The following is an 18,145-nucleotide window of genomic DNA, read 5'->3' as shown; positions in this document are numbered from 1 at the left end:
GCACCCGCCCGTCCCTCCGCAGGGCCGCCTGCAGTCCCAGGACTTTGGGAAGCACCTGCATGGTGTGGAAGACCTGCTGCAGATCCATGCGCTGGTGGAGGCCGACATCGCCGTGCAGGCCGAGCGCATCAAGGCTGTTGGCACTGCTGCACAGAGGTTCGCCACCCCTGGAGAAGGTAACAGCTCCACCCGCACCACAGCCAACCCGCACCCTCCATGTTCAGCTTTGCCGAATCCCAGGCCCCTACTTCATCCCCGCCCTGCCATGTCCCAGCCCATTCTATGTTTGCTCCTCCATGTGCTTGTCCCTGCCATGCCCCAGCCCCCACATCCCAGCCCTCAAGAGAACAGCTCAGAGCCCAGCTGAGTTTGGGGTAGCCACATCTGCAGGGGGCAATGCCATATCTTAAGCCACCCTGTGAGCTTCTCACCCCTCTGCGTCTCTGTGGAGGTTCCCTGCCTGGTGTGAGCCCTGCTCTGTGCCTAGCCCTGACTCTATAGCCTGAGCAAAAGGGCCTTCCCTCCCCCTATTACTCCCTGTGGGCCCCCTATTTGTCTCCCCTGCCTCATGGGCACCAGTGCCAGTGACCCTGGCCCCCTTTTGCCCCCAGGACTCAAGGGTCAGGAGCCCCATGGCTCTTCCTGTGGGGCAAATGGCAGGGGGAGGAGGGGTTGTAAGCAGGGATCCCACGTTGTTGCCTGATGTATTGATTATGTGGCTGATTTCATTTTCCCCAGTTAGCACTCTGCAATCTGGTAGGTTCTTGTCCCAAGATCAGGCCCAGTATCTCCAGAATTATTATTTGTTTGGGAGCCCCATGGCAGTAGCAGCAACACTTGCACTCAGGGATGACTTTTGGTAATTGTAGGAGTTTTATTACCACAATGATCAGTCCAATAAATAAAATTATTCAAACAAGTAAAGTGAGATAATACAATGCTGTAAGTATGACCCACCCCAGTACCTGGGTGTACTCAGTGATGAGCTGCCAAAATCTTAACAACCGGTTCCCTCCTCACCCCACGAGGGAGTCATGGCCCGCCCCCGCCCCCCAGGATCCTGCCCCATCCACCCCCCTCCCCTGTCCCCTGACTGCCCCTGGAACCGGGCAGGAGGGTCTTGTGGACCACTACAGTGGGTGCCCACCCCACCCTGCCCCTAAGAGCCAGAGGGACCTCCCGGGGGGCGAGGTGGGGAGTCCTGGCGGTGCTTACCTGGGGCGGCTCCCGGGAAGTATCTGGCAGGTCCCTCTGGCTCCTAGGGGCGGATGAGCATAGCTAGGGGGGAAGCAGGGGGAGCTGCCTCTCCCCCCACTGATCACATCAAGAGTGGCGCCTTAGGCACCAATTCTGTGGGTACTCCAGGGCTGAAGCAGAGCACCCACTGGCAGCTCCCTGCCCTGCGCCCGGCTCCAGCTCACCTCCACTCCACCTCCGCCTTCCCCCCGGATGCGCCGCCCTGCTCTGCTTCTCCGGCCGTCCCCTGCTTCCCGCGAATCAGCTGTTCAAGCGGGAAGCCTGGGCGGGCTGAGAAGCAAGCGGCGGCTTCACGTTCAGGCCCAGGGAGGGGGAGGCGAGCTGGGGCAGGGAGCGGTTCCCCTGCCCCGCCCCCCACCCCAGCTCACCTCTGCTCCGCCTCCCTGGGCCTGAGCACTGCCGCCTGCTTCTCAGCCCTCCCTGGCTTCCCGCGCGAACAGCTGATTTGCGGGAAGCGGGGGGGGGGGAGTGAGGGGGGAGTGGAGAAGCAGAATGGGGCGGAGCGTAACTCAGGGGCGGAGGTGGAGTGGAGGTGAACTGGGGCCGCGGTCGGGGTGGGGAGCTGCCGATGGGTGCTCTGCACCCACCAAATTTTCCCCGTGGGTGCTCCAGCACCGGTGAGTACACCCAGTGGTGAGCTGGAGCCGGTTCGCACTGGTTCGCTGGAACCGGTTGTTAAATTTAGAAGCCCTTTTAGAACCGGTTGCCCCTCGCGGGACAGCTGGTTCTAAAAGGGCTTCTAAATTTAACAACCGGTTCCAGCGAACTGGTGCAAACCGGCTCCAGCTCACCACTGGGTGTACTCACCGTATCCTTGGGGAGAGCTCAGAAAGTTGAGACAGATCCTAGTGTGACTCTGGCGTGCCAATGGAGAACTCCAGTGGCTCTCCCTAAGACCAGACGTTTTATAGGCCTTTGGTGCATATGTATAAATAGCTCCGCCCTCTTTTACTATCTTGACTTTCTCACCCTCGTAATGTTGGGGTGTCCTTATCCCATAAGTTACTATATTAACTAGTTCAAACTAATGGGATAAGTAGCATACATGTCAATTAAATTACCCATGGTTACCTGTGGTTAGGCATCTACTCATGTTTCCCTCCAAAAATACCCTAAACTTGTGCAAACTGCCTTCTTGCAGGTACCTGTCAGCAGTTTTCAACACTTGTGATTATTACAAAACAAGTAAAACAAAAGTTTATGCCATCTTGTGACTTAAGGTCCCTGTTGATTTACTTACTTATGCTAACCTAAGCAACTGTTCCTATGCAGGCTGTTAGGCCTTATAGCTGTGGTAACAGCTTAAGTTATTCTTATAGGTCTATGCCGCTAAGTCTCTTGCGTTTCTGCATTGCTATTCTTATCCTTTACCGTAAAATCAACCTGTGGGCTACAACATCCACATCCCCCCACAGGATACAAGCCGTGTGACCCCCAGCTGGTGCAGGAGAGGGTGGACATGCTAGAGCTGTGCTACCAGGAGCTGGTTGAGCTGGCAGGCAAGCGCCGGGCCAAGCTGGAGGAGTCACGTCGGCTGTGGAAGTTCTTCTGGGACATGGGTGAGGAGGAGGCCTGGATCCGGGAGCAGGAGCAGATCCTGTCGTCAGATGATTTCGGCAAGGACCTGACCAGCGTGCTGCGCCTCATCAGCAAGCACAATGCCTTCCGTGATGAGATGAGTGGCCGCTATGGACCCCTGCAGCACACCATGGCCCAGGGCCACTGCCTGGTGCGTGAGGGGCACTTTGGGGCACGTGAGGTGGCCGAGCGCATCCGGGAGATCGAGGAGCAGTGGCAACACCTGGAGGCGCTGGCAGGCGAGCGGGAGCGGCGCCTGCATGAAGCCTCCAGCCTCTACCAGTTCCAGGCTGATGCCGATGACATGGAGGCCTGGCTCATGGATGCCCTGCGGCTGGTGTCCAGCCCGGAGGTGGGCCATGACGAGTACTCTACCCAGAGCCTGGTCAAGAAGCACAAGGACGTGGAAGAGGAGATCCAGAACCACCGGCCCGCCATCGCTGCGCTACATGAGCAGGCCCAGAGTCTGCCACCTGCCTTTGCCCATACACCCGAGGTGGCAGGGCGCCTGCCCGCTGTGGAACAGCGCTACCAGGAGCTGGCCGCTCTGGCTGAGCGCCGCAAGCAGGATCTGCAGGATGCCCTCAACCTCTACAAGATGTTCAGTGAGGCTGATGCCTGTGGGCTGTGGATTGGTGAGAAGGAGCAATGGCTGCATGCTATGGAGATCCCCGAGAAACTGGAGGACCTGGAGGTGGTGCAGCAGAGGTGAGTGGGGGCTGACCAGGCCCGCATGCATCACCTGGCCCAGCCTCGTTAGGCCCACACCCCGCTGCCCCTTGCAGCCAACGAGTAACTGTGGCCCTAGCCCCCTTCCCTGTCTCCCAGCTCTCTGTGTGGTGGGACATCCCAGAATGCATTGCTCCCCCCTTTATGCTGCTCTGTCTGTCCCGACTTAGGCACCATGGGAGAGCAACCTGGATTTTTCCAGCATGCACTGGGGCACATATGCTCAGGCAGCCCCTTGTAGCCAGTCAGTAGCCTGGCTGTCTCTAGCTATGTGTGCCCTTGGCAGTGGCCTAGTTTGCCCCTGCAGCCTCTCCCTGGAACCAGGGTGTTGCTGGGGACGGAGCCCCTAATGGGTCAGTGGAACTGGCATTGCTGATCCCCTTCCCTCCCCTTGGGCATGTGGTGGGGCATCCTAGAATGCATTGCTCCCCCATGATGCTCTGGCTGCTATATCCATGCTGAGGCCCTATGGGAAAGCAGCCTGGATTTTCCCAGTAGGCACTAGGGCAGATGCGTGATCAGCAGCAGCTGGTGCTGTGCTGGGGGGAACATGAGGGGTTGGCTCTCCAGGGCAAGAGGGGGGTTGAGTGCATTGTTGGCTGAGCCTGTATCTCCGGGCCTGCAGGTTTGAGACACTGGAGCCCGAGATGAATAACCTGGCTTTGCGCATCGCGGCCATCAACCAGATTGCTGGGCAGCTGCTGAGCACCGACCACCGCAACAAAGAGAGCATCCAGGCCACGCAGGAGCAGCTCAACACCAGGTCTGAGCGGGAGGACAGGCGGCTCAGTGCCGGGGGGAGATGGGGAGGGCAGGTGGCTCGGCGCCAGGGGGAGATGGGGCGGGCAGGCGGCTTGGTGCTGGGGGGAGATGGGGAGGGCAGGCGGCTCTGTGCTGGGGGGAGATGGGGAGAGCAGGCGGATCGGCACCAGGGAGATTGGGGGGAGAGCAGGCTGCTTGGTTCTGGGAGTGGGGGCAGGCAGCTCAGTGTCAGAGGGTGTGTGTGGGGTTCTGACTGACCCATGGGGATGAGGAGGACTCTTGGGGGATCTGCATCCAGCGACAGGCATCAGGGCTCTGGGGAGGTCTGCCTTTGGCAGCGCCAACGTGGGCTCGGCAGCTCCAGGGTGGTCAGTGGGAACAGGCCCCGCACCTACCTCCCTGTCCCTTCTCCAGGTGGGAGCGGTTTCGCACTCTGGCTGACCAGAAGAAGGCCGCGCTGACCTCGGCCCTGAACATCCAGAACTACTACCTGGAGTGCAACGAGACCAAGTCCTGGATGAGGGAGAAGACCAAGGTGATTGAGTCGACGCAGGAGCTGGGCAACGACCTGGCGGGCGTCATGGCGCTGCAGAGGAAGCTGACGGGCATGGAGCGGGACCTGGAGGCTATCCAGGGCAAGGTGTTGGACCTGCAGGGGGAGGCGGCCACGCTGGCAGCCGAGCACCCGGGCCAGGCGACGCCCATCCTAGACCAGCTGGCAGACATCAAGACTGTGTGGGCCGAGCTGCGTGAGACCATGCGGCGGCGCGAGGAGTCATTGGGGGAGGCCAGCAAGCTGCAGGGCTTCCTGCGTGACCTCGATGACTTCCAGGCTTGGCTGTCACGGACACAGACAGCTGTGGCCTCTGAGGACGTGCCAGCCACCCTGGCTGAGGCTGAGCAGCTGCTGAGCCAGCACGAGAGCATCCGTAATGAGATCGAGCACTACAAGGACGACTACCAGAGCATGCGGGCCATGGGCCAGGAGGTGACCCAGGGCCAGACCGATGCCCAGTACATGTTCCTGCAGCAACGCCTGGAGGCCCTGGACACTGGCTGGAAGGAGCTGGGCCAGATGTGGGAAAACAGGCATCACCTGCTGTCCCAGGCCTATAACTTCCAGCTCTTCCTGCGGGACACCAAGCAGGTGGAGGGCGTGCTCAGCAACCAGGTGAGGCTGGGGCAACCAGCATGTCTGGGGGAGGCTGGTTCCTGTGCTGGAGCTAGGACAGGCCCATGCAGCCCAGTATGCCACCCCCTTCTCTGGCCCGGATCAGACCCATCTGCCCATCCAGTCCAATATTCCCCCCGACACCTGATCAGTCTCCTGGACCCATCCAGCTTGGTATTCCCCTCCATCCCCCCATTCCAGTTGCCCCAGACTCCCACCCAAATCCCTGTCACTGTATTAGTCCCCCAGGACCCGCAATCACCCCATCCCCACCCACCCTTAGCAGTTTCAGTACCTCTCCATCCCACTGGCCCCTAGTTTCCTCCCTTGGGATCTCCATCTCACTCAGGGCAGGGGCCTGGAACATGGGCCAAGCTGTGCCCAGTGCCATGGCTCTGTGTGGCTCTCCCCTGCAGGAGTACGTGCTGTCCCACACTGAGATGCCCAGCACCCTGCAAGGGGCAGAGGCCTCCATTAAGAAGCATGAAGATTTCATGACCACCATGGAGGCCAATGGGGAGAAGATCAAGGGGCTGGTGGACGCCGGGCGGAAGCTGATTGTGGGGGACAGTGTCCATGCAGACAAAGTCCAGGAGAAGGTTGACTCCATTGATGGCAGGTGAGAGCCCAGCCCCACAAGGGCTTCTGGGAGTGGGAACCCTGTTGTGTCGTTGTCTGGGTTCTATCCCCACTCTAGGAAGGGATGGGGGGGGTCGAGTGGGTTAGAGCAGGGAGGGCTGGGAGTCAGGACTCCTGGGTTCTATCCCCAGTTCTGTGATTTAGGACAGGTCCCTGGAGTTAAACAGGGAGGACGATACTGAGATTAACGATTGTGATGAGCTAGGAGCTCCTCCCTTGGCCAGAGCCAGGCAAACCTGCCCCAGGAGGTCAGAGCAGCCTGTGGGACGGATCTCAGCTTGCCCTGTTCAGAGAGCACAAGTTGCTAGTGGCCGAGGTAGCGGAGAGTCCTCACGAGCAAAGGCAGTGCCGGCGCTATGACATACAGAGGACAGGCCCCCATCTCACCCTGCAGGTGAGTATCGCATGAGTCTCTGCTTTCCCTCCCCAGGCACAAGTGGAATCGGGATGCTGCCAACGAGCTGCTTCGGCGGCTGCGGGATAACCGGGAGTTGCAGCACTTCCTGCAGGACTGCCAGGAGGTGAGTGGAGGGGGGGCTGTGGGGGAGGGGCAAAGGGGCCATAGGTCTGGGGATCCTCACTCTGTCCTCTGCCTCCCCACCAGCTCACCCTGTGGATCAATGAGAAGATGCTGACAGCCCAGGACATGTCCTACGATGAGGCCCGCAACCTGCACACCAAGTGGCAGAAGCACCAGGCCTTCACGGCCGAGCTGGCTTCCAACAAGGACTGGCTGGACAAGATCGAGAAGGTGGGGGCGGCTAGGGTATGGCAAATTGGGGACCCCCCCACATGGCTGCACCTGATACCGTGGCCCTGTCCCCTTGCCATGGACTTACCACCATGGCCATGCACCAGCATCAGAGACTTGCCCCTTCACGGTGGACTTGCCACAGCATCATGGACCTGACTCCATGGCCACTCCCCAGTGCCATGGACCTGCCCCATGGCTCTGCCCCCTCTCCATGGACTCATTACCACAGCCTCGCCCTAAGACCATGGCCCTGCCCCCACAGTCCCACCCCTTGCCATGGACCCTCTCACCCATGGACCCTCTGCTGCACACCATGGACCTTCCCACTTCTGGTCCCAGAGATGCTGGGGTGTCAGAAGGGCCCCCAGGACTTGTCCCACCAGTCGGGTTGTCTGTGCATGACTGAGGGGGGAGCTGGGCCCACTGGACTCTGCTCCTCCTGCCTCATACTGAGCCCCCTGCTGGGATAGAGCTGGCCAGGCCCCTGGAGAAGTGGGGCTGGGTGTTAATACCCCACTGAGATGAATGGGGCAGGTCCCCCCTCTCAGAGCCATTGTCTCAGGATTCCTGCAGACTCCGGTGTGACTGCGATCACATGACTCCAGGAGGCAGGGCACAGGGCTGTAGCAACTTGGCCTTCATCTGGGCTTGGCCAGGCCTGCTGGGGCCTAAAGACCCTGCAGCACATGCAGGGCGTCGTCCCCCTAACCAGTGCTCTGGGTCCCTGACAGGAGGGGCAGCAGCTAATGGCGGAGAAGCCGGAGCTGGAGCCCGTGGTGAAGGAGAAGCTGGACAGCCTCCACCGGCTATGGGATGAGCTGGAGTCCACCACCAAGACCAAGGCTCAGTGCCTCTTCGATGCCAACCGGGCTGAGCTCTTCACCCAGAGCTGCTCTGCCCTGGAGGCCTGGCTGGCCGGGCTGCAGGCCCAGCTCCAGTCTGATGACTACGGCAAGGATCTGACCAGCGTCAACATCTTGCTGAAGAAGCAACAGGTCTGGGTTGGCAGGTGCAATAGAGGGGAGGGCAGCCTAGATTCTTGGGGTGATGAGGGATGATGGGGCTCCAAGATGACCCAAAATTCCAGGTCCCAAAGGCCCGTGAGATATGGGAGATCCTGGCCCTCTGAGCCTCTCAATCCCAGAGCCTATTCTCCCATTTCCAAGGCCTTGGGTATCCCCTGGCAGAGGGAGCCTGCTCCATCAGCCACCGCACTGGAGAACCCTAGACTGGCCTCATCCCTGACACAACCCCCTCCATGCACCACGGCTCAAAGGTGGAACTGGTTGCCTGCAGGATCCCCAAGCACCATGGGGAAGCAGAGGGGGACCCATGGCTGCATCACACCAGTGGGGAGAAGGGCCAGACTCCCTGCTCTCCTTGGGCTGGGGCTCTCTGCTGCGGTCCCTAAGGCTGTAATGCTGTCCTCTGCCCCTCAGATGCTGGAGAACCAGATGGACGTGCGGGAGAAGGAGGTGGAGGCCATCCAGTCGCAGGCGCTAGCCCTGAGCCAGGAGGACGCCAACACAGCTGAGGTGGAAGGCAAGTTCCGGGCAGTGGAGGAGAAGTTCCTGGACCTGCGGGGCCCTCTGGAGGAGCGCTGCCACAAGCTGCTGGCCTCCAAGGAGGAGCACCAGTTCAACCGTGACCTGGAGGACGAGATCGTGAGTCCCAGGCAGTGCAGGTGGTGCTGCCATGTGGGGAGAGGATGGGAAATGGGGCCTGGAGAGGGGAGACAGGAATGAGATCCAGCCCCAGAGACTGCTGCCTTTTACTCCATGGGCCTCAGCCTAGAATTACAGGAGTGCAGAGCCCCACCGCTGCGCCCAGCACTCCCCCATGCCAGGGGGCAGGGTAGGGGGCATTTAGGCTGGGTTTCTCCTGCAGGCCACTGTGCCCCCTGGACAGTATTGGGGCTGAATGATGGGTCCCTATCAGGGACTAGCACTAAGCCCTGGGTCTCTAATGGGGCAGATCTGAGTCTCAGTTACGGAGCCGCACTGCCTTTCAGAATGAATGTGCTAGATCTTTGGGCTTGGCTGTGCTGCACCGCCTCACACGTCCCTCCAGAACCAGAGACAGAGCCCAGCCCCCCTGTTCCAGCCCAGTAGATCCCACGCCCCTCCCAGAGCCGGGGGGAGAACCCAGGAGTCCTGACTCCCAGCCCCAAGCCACTAGGCCCTGCGCCCCTCCCAGAGCCAGGGGGAAAACCCAGGAGTCCTGACTCCTAGCCCCCTGCTCTAATCCACGAGGCCCTGCACCCCTCCCAGAGCTGGTGGGAGAACTCAGGAGTCCTGACTCCCAGTGTCCTAGTGTTGTTGAACAAATAGAGCCCTCACTGGCTAAGTGTGAGTCTCCATCCCCCTCCAGTGGCCAGTCCCTGCTTCACCTGCCGGTGATGCCCTTTAGCTTCAGCAGTGGGGCTCTGTGCAGCATGTGTGGAGGTCCCACCCTGGCTGGTGACAAGTGGATGGGGTGGGGGGTCAGGCTGGGTCCATGGGATGGACTTTTGCGTGGGAGGGGAAAAAAATTTAAACTGGGAAATTCCATTAATCTCCCACCCTGATATTCAGACTGCAATGTTGAGTGGAGGGGCTGCCAGGTTTGAGGCTGCCCATGCATGGACCCCCTTGCAGCTCCTGTCCCATGCAACATCCCCCACTCTGTGCAGTGCCCGTGCAGCCCTCATGCATCCCCCTACCCTGTGTACTCCCCTGTGCAGCCCCCCCATGCAGCCCCCTGTGCATCCTCTACCCTGCGCACCCCCCTGTGCAGCCCTACATGCATCTCCCATCCTGTGCACCCCCGTTCAGCCCCCCATGTATCCCCCACCCTGTGCAGCCCCCCATGAAGCCCTCATGCATCCCCCCCACCCTGCACAGTTCTCCCTGCATCCCTCACTGTGAAGCCCCCCCATACAGTCCCCCCATGTGCCCCTCATGTGCCCCTGACCCTGCTCCACGTTGTGCTTTCAGCTGTGGGTGAGGGAGCGGATGCCGATGGCCATCTCCGCCGACCATGGCAAGGATCTGCCCACCGTCCAGCTGCTGATAAAGAAGAACCAGGTGTGGTGCCAGGCTGGGGAGGGACTGGGGGGCTGGAGTCTGCTCACCCCACTCAGTGGCAGAGGTGCTCCCTACCTCACGCGGGGTTGACAAGGCAGGAGTAGGGGGCTGGGGGCAGGGGGAATATGAAAGGAGGAGGGGGTGGGGGAGGGTTGATGGGGGATGGAGATGAGGGAGGGGTGAATTGGGGGGAGGGTCAAAAGAGTGGTGAGGCCTGGGGGTGAACGTACCATGACCCCCCCTTCCTCTCTGCTCCCTGACTCTACTGAAAGAGCACTCTGAAGGCTGAGGTTGGGGGGTGGGGAGGGTCAGGAGCAGGGGGCTCAGCATAGGGGAGAGGGTGAATGCCACACTCTGACCCCCCTCGCCCATGCTCCCTGCCCCAGACCCTGCAGAAGGAGATCCAGGGCCATGAGCCGCGCGTGGAGGAGCTGCTGGGGCGGCGGGCAGGGCTCGCACGCTGCGGGCCCGTGGAGCGGGTGGAAGAGCTGCGGGAGGCCTGGCGGGAGCTGGGGCACCAGGCAGAGCTGCGGCACCAGCGCCTGGAGCGGGCACACGCTGCCCAGCAGTTCTACTTCGACGTGGCTGAAGCTGAGGCCTGGATGGGCGAGCAGGAGCTGCACATGATGTCCCAGGAGAAGGCCAAGGTCTGGGGGAAAGGGAGTGGAGCCCCCGCCCCCACCCGTCCATGAGAACCAGGTGTACCCCTCCACCCACTGGGTGCCCCCCCCTGCAACTGTTGTGTACGATGTCCCAAGAGAAGGCAAAGGTGTACGGGGAGCACAGAGCCCAGCCTGCCCCACCCCTTCTCTGCCTCTGAGAGCCCCCTTGCTCCCTGATACCCACGGGAGCTGGGGTGCCTCTCACTCGCTGGGTGCCACCCCCCCGGCCACAGAAGCTGCACATGATGTCTCAGGAGAAGGCTGCTCTTGGATGTCTTGCATCCACCCTGACCCCCCACCTATGAAAGCCAGTGGGCCTGTGAGAGCTGAGTGACCCTCAGCCTGACCACCGTCCTAGGAGCTGGGGACAGCCCTGCCCACCCGCTCCCTTTGCCCCTGCATCATGTCACCCCCGCCCCTCCCCCCCTTTGCCCTTGCTTCGTGGCACCCTCCGTCCTTCTCTGTCCGGCACCCACAGGACGAGCTGATTGCCCAGGCCATGGTGAAGAAGCACCTGGTGATGGAGCAAGCGCTGGACGACTACGCCCAGACCATCCACCAGCTCTCCAACCAGAGCCGCGACATGGTGGCCAGTGAGCACCCAGAGAGGTGAGACCCCCATGCCCCTTCCCCCCCCATCAGTGGGCACAGATCCAGGTCCCATGGCCCTGTGCTACTGGGGGGCAGTGAGTCCATAGCCTCCCATGGGTTGCCAGGAGCCCAGTCGAAAGCCCCGTCCCTCCACCCCGCTGAGCCCAAGTTGTCCCCTCAGCGGGGCCTGAGCCCGGCTGGATGCTGCTTGTGCCTGCATCACAGACCTTGTGGCCCGATGCTCTGTGCCCAGACACCATTCGCCATGGCTGTGCATGGAGAGAGGGGCACCGTGGCTGTCCAGGGGAGATCAGACCTGGAACCTACAGTCCCTCTCGCTTGGGATACAGGTGGGGACTCCCTTAGCAACATGCCCCCCTTCTTCCTGTTTGCCGTGGTCCGCCCCAAGTCTGGCACAGCCCCGTCGAGCGTGGCATGGCCCATGCCAGCACAGCCCCCACAGCATGGGAACCCCCAGGCTCTTGGGCAGCGCATTCGCCCCAGGGCTTTCGCAGGTCTTCGGCCCCTGCTCCCCGGCAGTGCTGCCACTTCCAGTCGGCAAGGGGCAGGCACCGCTCTGTGGCTCAAGTGGCTCTTCCCCCTGCAGTGAGCGGCTCACCCTGCGCCAGGGCCAGGTGGACAAGCTGTACGCCAGCCTGAAGGACCTGGCAGAGGAGCGGCGGGGGAAGCTGCAGGAGCACCAGCGCCTCTGCCAGCTTAAGCGCGACGTGGATGACCTGGAGCAGTGGATCTCGGAGCGCGAGGTGGTGGCTGCCTCCCACGAGCTGGGGCAGGACTACGAGCATGTCACTGTGAGTGCCCGGTGCAGAGCAGGGGGAGCTAGACTGGTCCCTGCTGGGCCATGTCAGTCTGAAGTGGGCTAGACTGGTCCATGCTGAGCTATCCTGCTCTGTACTGGGTGATACTGGTCAGTCTGGACTGAGATAGACTGGTCCATGCTGAACCATCCCAGTCTCCGCCAGGCTGGGCTCCTGTGCAGGCTGGTGCCAGAGCCCAGCTGGCTACGCAGTGTGGCGTAGCCTCTGTGCAGCACAAGCCGAGGTAGCCCTACGTGGAGCCCAGCTGAGGCAGCCTCATGCGCCTGGAGCCCATCACCTCCCCCAGTGCGCCTCCCATCCCTCAAGCCCATCCCTTCTCCTGTCTACCCTTTCCTGACCTCCCTTCCAGACCCCCTCTCCCACTCCCCCCAGACCTGGGTCCCATCATTGCCCTCAGCAGGGCCCGTGGCCCTCCCTGACCCTTCTCTTTCCCCAGATGCTGCGGGACAAGTTCCGGGAGTTCTCCCGTGACACCAGTAACATCGGGCAGGAGCGCGTGGACGCCGTGAACCTGCTGGCGGACGAGCTGATCTCATCAGGGCACTCGGAGAACGCCACCATTGCCGAGTGGAAGGATGGGCTCAACGATGCCTGGGCCGACCTGCTGGAGCTCATCGACACCCGCAGCCAGATGCTGGCGGCTTCCTACGAGCTGCACCGCTTCTACCACGATGCCCGCCAGACTCTGGCCCAGGTGCAGCACAAGCAGAAGCAGCTGCCTGATGAGGTGGGGCGCGACCTGAACACGGCCGAGGCCATGCAGCGCATGCACACAGCCTACGAGCATGACATCCAGGCGCTCAGTGCACAGGTACTGCCAGCTGCAGGGTGGGATTGGGCAGGGTCTGGGGATGGGGAGAGAGGGGTGGCGGCAGGATCTGTGGCAGCGGGAGGGGAGTGGGGTGGGATGGGGGGACAGGGTGTGGGGTAGGATGTGGGGGAGGGAAGAGGAGCCGTGTGGGATGGGGAGGGGGTGTGGGGTAGGATCTGGGGTTGGGTGGGGGAGCAGGGTAGGCTGGAGACAGGGTCTGGGACAGGGGAAGAAGAGCAGAGTGGGATGGGGGGGACAGGGTGTGGGGTAGGATGTGGGGGAGGGGATGGGAGCAGTATGGGATGGGAAGGGAGTGTGGGGTAGGATCTGGGGTGGGGAAGGGGAGGGGAGCAGGGTAGGATGGGGGCAAGATCTGGGGGGGTCTGGGGCATAGGGAGGAGAGCAGGATGGGTCAGGGGACAGGGCATGGGGTAGGGAAAGGGAGATGGGCAGGATGGAGTGTGGGGCAGTGTCAGGGATTCCTCTCTCTACATACACTTCCCCTATGAGTGGGAAGGGTGGCATGGGGTGGGGGCGGGATGCCACTCTGACCCCCGGCTCCCCAGGTGAAACAGGTGCAGGAGGACGCTACGCGGCTGCAGAAGGCTTACGCGGGTGAGAAGGCCGACGACATCCGGCGGCATGAGCAGGCCGTGAGCGAGGCCTGGGCCGAGCTGCTGAGCAGCAGCCAAGGCCGCCGGCAGCTGCTGCTTGACACCGTGGACAAGTTCCGCTTCTTCAAGATGGTGCGAGACCTGATGCTGTGGATGGACGGGGTGCACCTGCAGATAGACGCCCAGGAGAAGCCCAGGTGAGCAGGGAGCCCCCAGGGCACGGACTGGAATAGCCCAGCCCAGACTGGCATGGCCCAGTGTAGGTCAATATAGCCCAACATAGCTCACCCAGCCTAGCAGAGACTGGGATGGCTCAATGTGGACCAGACTGACCAGTATCGCCCAGTACAGACCAATATAGCTCAGCGTGGCCCAGTCTGTCCCAGTTCAGCCTGACATGGCCCAGCACAGACCAGTATAGTTCAGGACAGACTGGCCAGGCCTCCACCCCAGCTAGCATGGCCCAGCTGGGATCAGAACAGCATGTGCCAGTGGACACAAGTCTGGAGACTGGAGGGAATCGCCTGGGCCCAGCTAGCCAGTGGGGAGTGGGGGGCTGTTGCCAGCTCAGCCATGCTGAAGGATACCTCCTAATCCTCCTTCCCCAGGGACGTGTCCTCGGCTGACCTGGTCATCAAGAACCACCAAGGGATCAAGGCCGAGGTGGAGGCCCGGACGGACAGCTTCAATTCCTGCATAGCCATGGGCACTGCACTGCTGGACAAGGGTCACTACGCTTCTGACAAGGTGAGACCCCCAGGTGACAGCCCTCCATGCCCCTGCCATCCCAGCACTGCCCCCTGACACTACCCCCAGGTGTTGTGTGGACTGGGTGTCTTGGGTCCCCTCTAGTTCGTACCCGCACCCCTATGCTGGGATCCAGGTCAGGATCCCCTCCAGTCTGTTCCCAAGTCATCCCCTGAAAGGCCCCTCTCCTGCGTAGGGTTTACACATCGCGATCCATTCCTCACCGCCAATCATTTGACTGGGCCCTAGTTCCTTCCCACATCGCGATCCATTCCTCACCGCCAATCATTTGACTGGACCCTAGTTCCTAGCAGTTGGACCATGTGACCAACACAAGTGTGATTCCTCCAGGGTGGGCTGGGCCCCCCACTTTTCTGAGCCAGCGCCTTTGCTCAGATTTCAGAGAAGCTGTCCCAGCTGCAGGAGCGGCGCAAGGAGATCGGAGACCGGTGGCAGGAGAAGATGGACTGGCTGCAGATTGGTTAGTGAGGAGAAGGGGCAGGGAAGAGAGGGGGCTCTATGTGTCGGGAGGACACCAAGGAGGGAAAGGGGCAGCAGCACAGCTGTAGGGTTGAATCTGATGTGGTAGGGTGCAGAGGGGTGCAGTGGGGAGGTCAGTAATCCTGGGTTCTATCCCCAGCACCATGAAGGGAGTGTGGTCTAGTGGGTTGCTGGGGGATGGCCGCTTGGTATTCTGGGCACCTATCCCCGGCAGTGCCCCACCCATCTGGTCTGTCCCCCTGCAGTTATGGAGGTGCTGATGTTTGGGCGCGATGCCAGCATGGCTGAGGCCTGGCTGTCCAGCCAGGAGCCCATCGTGCGCTCAGCTGAGCTGGGCGGGAACGTAGACGAGGTGGAGAACCTCATCAAGAGGCACGAGGGCTTCCAGAAGTTGGCCGCTGCCTGGGAGGAGCGCTTCCTGGCACTGGAAAAGCTCACCACGGTGAGAGGCCTGCCTGAGGTTCGGGGGCCCTTGGTGTGTGCCCGGGGCGGGGGTGCTGCACGCCCACACACACATCCCTGCTGCTCTGCCCCGGGGTGGGGGGTGGCTGTTGAGCCGTTGGTGTGTGCCCGGGGTGGGGATGCTGCAGTCCCACACATGGCCCCCTGAGGCCCTTGGCTGTGCCTTGGTGTGACACTGCCAGCCCACACAGCTCCCTGTGCTCTGCCCTAGCCCTGGCCCAGGGTTAGGATGTCTCCATGGGCCAGAGGTAGCGCTGGGCTTGCCACAGAGGCCACCAATTGGAACTAAGGCCTGAGACCCACCCAACTTGATGAATGGAGCCTCCAATGGGTGTGTCTGTGTTGAGTCTGTACGATGGATCAGAACCAGAACCCTGGATCTGGACTCCTACCCTGGAGCAGGTCTGATCTGCGTGGTGCCCCTTAGGCCTGTTTCTGCCAGGCCAATCAGAGCCGCAGTCCCAATTCTGGAGCACCCTTCACTCTGAGGAGGTGTCGATCCCAGCTCTGCCCCTCATGGTCTATCTCGTATGGGTCAGAACAAGAACCCTTGGACCCTCTTGAGTTGTGGGCAGCTCTGCCACTATGGCTCGTCTCTTGCCAAATGGATCAGAACTGGAACCCCAGTTCGGAATGCCTTGGCACTGGGGGCAGGTTCCCAGCTCTGCCTCTGGCCGTCCACCTTGATATGGATCAGAACCAGACCCCTGGTCTGGACCCTCTGGGTTGGTGTCCTATGGAACTGCTGCTCCCCACCCCAAGCCCTGCACTGTGCCATGTGGAGGCATGCCCCTGGCCTGTGTTCCCAGCCCGGGGGCCTTGTCAGGAGGGACTAGGCTGTTCCATCTCTGCGTGCCCCTCTCCCCCGCAGCTGGAGGAGAAGGAGCGGCTGCGGCACGAGGAGGAGGAGAGGAGGAAGAGGCGGCCCCCAACACCACCCGAGCCAGAGCCCGAGGTCACGATGCAGTCAGTGCTGCTCCCTGACAGTCAGCAGGGGCCAGGACTGAGCATTGCTGATGGGTGAGAGCAGGGCCTGGCCTAGAGCACCAGCTGTGTAAGGGGGTTGGCATCTAGGGGAGGACAGCATGGGGAGTACAGCCTGGGGGGAGAATGGGAAGGGGTCCTGGCATCAGGGGAGGAGGGTGGCATGGGGAGCACAGGCTGGCGGGGATGGGGGGAAGTCCCAGTAATGTGGGGTACATCCTGGAGTGGCAGCGAGGTTGGTGGCGGTCCTTCTCATGGGTCTCCACCAGCCCCTAATGCTTGTTCTTGTCCCATCCCCCCATACCTCCCACAGGACTTCTACTCTGCAGAGCCATCTCCCGGAGCTGCCTGCTGTGAATGGGATCTACCCTGACTCCGAGTCACCCCAGGTAATGCAGCTCCCCCAGACGCAGCCCCCCAGCCAGGGCTACCTTGGGACCAGGAGGGCCCACAAACAGCAGCTGGGCTAAGGTGCCCAATTCTGGAACGGGGTGTGTGTGTGAGGTGTGTGTGTGAGGGGAGCCTCTGCCACCTTCAGCCCCATCCACTCCATGTTGCAGCTCTGACTCCTGGGTTCTATCCCCAGCTCTGGGAGGAGAGTGGGGTCTGGAGGGGGTCAGCTGGGCTGGTGGGGCAGAGCCTGGAGAGGCAGACGGCTCCCACAGGCAGGAGGAATCTAGGAGCTGTGCTCCCTGTCACAGACCTGTTCTGTCCCTCCAGATGTCCAAGATGGCGGAGGTGACAAGCGGCGCCCGGACGGATGCCCTGGCCGAGGAGAAGGAGCACAGCCCTGCCCCCTCGCCCAAGGACCGCACCAAGCTGCCGGCACTCACCCCTGAGCCTGCCCATTCGGCCACACTGCCACTCCGGTCACCAGACCCCACTGCCCAGGAGCACATGGAGGGGGCGCTGTGCCGCAAGCAGGAGATGGAAGCCCAGGGCAAGAAGGCAGCCAACAGGTGAGAGAAGCTCTGCCCCTTACTGGACTGGGGAAGCCTGGGGACCAGCTGCCACTGTGGTGGGCAGGGCCTTGGAGGTGGAGCTGGGGGGCTGTGTGCTCCACCTCCCGCCCCTCCCGCCTGCACTGATGGCTATATCCTACCCCTGGTCCCCTTGTGGTGATGGTTCTGTGCTCCCCTGCCAGCTGTGCTGATGGCTCTGAGCTCTTCCCTCTCCCCGTGGCTGTTCTGACGGCTCTGTGCTTCCTCCCAAGGTCCTGGCAGAACGTGTACTGTGTCCTGCACAAAGGCAGCCTAGGCTTCTACAAAGACGCCAAGAACGCCAGCCATGGTGTCCCCTACCATGGTGAGGTGCCCATCAGCCTGCAGGGGGCGCAGTGCAACGTGGCACTGGACTACAAGAAACGCAAGCATGTCTTCAAGCTGGGGTAGGAGCGGCCTCTGTGGCAGACACACAGGGTGGGCAGTGGTGGGATGGTATCCGTATGAGAAGGAGGGGACCTGGTGAAGGGGATAGGATGAAGGGAATAGGGAACAAGGCAGGGTTTGGCTTAGCCATGGGGAGGTGACGTAACCTGTGTTTTTTTTCTCTCTGCAGGTTGAGTGACGGCAAAGAGTATTTATTCCAGGCCAAAGACGAGGTGAGTCTCTTACGCACCAGGGCGCTGCTTGCCCTGTCCACATGGGGGCACCCTTGCACACTGGCCTCTGAGCTCCTCGTGGCCCCTCCTAGTGCTCCTAGGTTTACATGTGTGCACACATGTAACCCATACACCTCCTGGGTGTGGTGCTGGCACCAAGACCACTTAGAGATTAATGAGTCTGCTACAGCCTTAGCTAATGGCCATTTAGCTTTTAGCTCATGGAGTAGAGGCTCATGTACTAAGCTCCAGAGGTCCCAGGTTGGATCCCGACTAAGGTCTGTCGGTGTTACACGCGCACGCCGCCACCCGCTCGGGCATCCAAGTCTGCTATGCTGTAATGTCTCTCTCTCCAGTGGGGGAGGTCTGTAGGGGGCAG

The 18,145-nt window shown here is 61.5% G+C and overlaps 1 protein-coding gene across 4 annotated transcripts in view; it reads left to right on the top strand.

The window, feature by feature from the left end:
- The window catches only part of SPTBN2 (spectrin beta, non-erythrocytic 2), a 59,983-nt gene that overhangs the window by 39,328 nt on the left and 2,510 nt on the right, over window positions 1-18,145 (top strand). For all 4 annotated transcript variants that reach the window (XM_074958057.1, XM_074958054.1, XM_074958058.1 and 1 more), the window contains 23 exons: window positions 23-176; window positions 2,673-3,543; window positions 4,190-4,327; window positions 4,741-5,497; window positions 5,914-6,116; window positions 6,567-6,657; window positions 6,741-6,887; window positions 7,622-7,885; window positions 8,330-8,554; window positions 9,866-9,955; window positions 10,342-10,602; window positions 11,096-11,226; window positions 11,816-12,020; window positions 12,484-12,858; window positions 13,425-13,669; window positions 14,081-14,219; window positions 14,616-14,700; window positions 14,966-15,162; window positions 16,054-16,202; window positions 16,480-16,555; window positions 16,887-17,125; window positions 17,380-17,553; window positions 17,724-17,766. In XM_074958057.1, the coding sequence (XP_074814158.1) occupies window positions 23-176; window positions 2,673-3,543; window positions 4,190-4,327; window positions 4,741-5,497; window positions 5,914-6,116; window positions 6,567-6,657; window positions 6,741-6,887; window positions 7,622-7,885; window positions 8,330-8,554; window positions 9,866-9,955; window positions 10,342-10,602; window positions 11,096-11,226; window positions 11,816-12,020; window positions 12,484-12,858; window positions 13,425-13,669; window positions 14,081-14,219; window positions 14,616-14,700; window positions 14,966-15,162; window positions 16,054-16,202; window positions 16,480-16,555; window positions 16,887-17,125; window positions 17,380-17,553; window positions 17,724-17,766 (5,259 nt within the window). The remainder of the gene's footprint in view (window positions 1-22; window positions 177-2,672; window positions 3,544-4,189; window positions 4,328-4,740; window positions 5,498-5,913; window positions 6,117-6,566; window positions 6,658-6,740; window positions 6,888-7,621; window positions 7,886-8,329; window positions 8,555-9,865; window positions 9,956-10,341; window positions 10,603-11,095; window positions 11,227-11,815; window positions 12,021-12,483; window positions 12,859-13,424; window positions 13,670-14,080; window positions 14,220-14,615; window positions 14,701-14,965; window positions 15,163-16,053; window positions 16,203-16,479; window positions 16,556-16,886; window positions 17,126-17,379; window positions 17,554-17,723; window positions 17,767-18,145) is intronic.

Source organism: Natator depressus, chromosome 7 (genome assembly GCF_965152275.1).
Source record: "Natator depressus isolate rNatDep1 chromosome 7, rNatDep2.hap1, whole genome shotgun sequence".
Taxonomy (NCBI): domain Eukaryota; kingdom Metazoa; phylum Chordata; order Testudines; family Cheloniidae; genus Natator; species Natator depressus.
The sequence above is the reverse complement of the archived record's forward strand: the minus strand, read 5'-3'. Positions and strand labels throughout refer to the sequence as shown.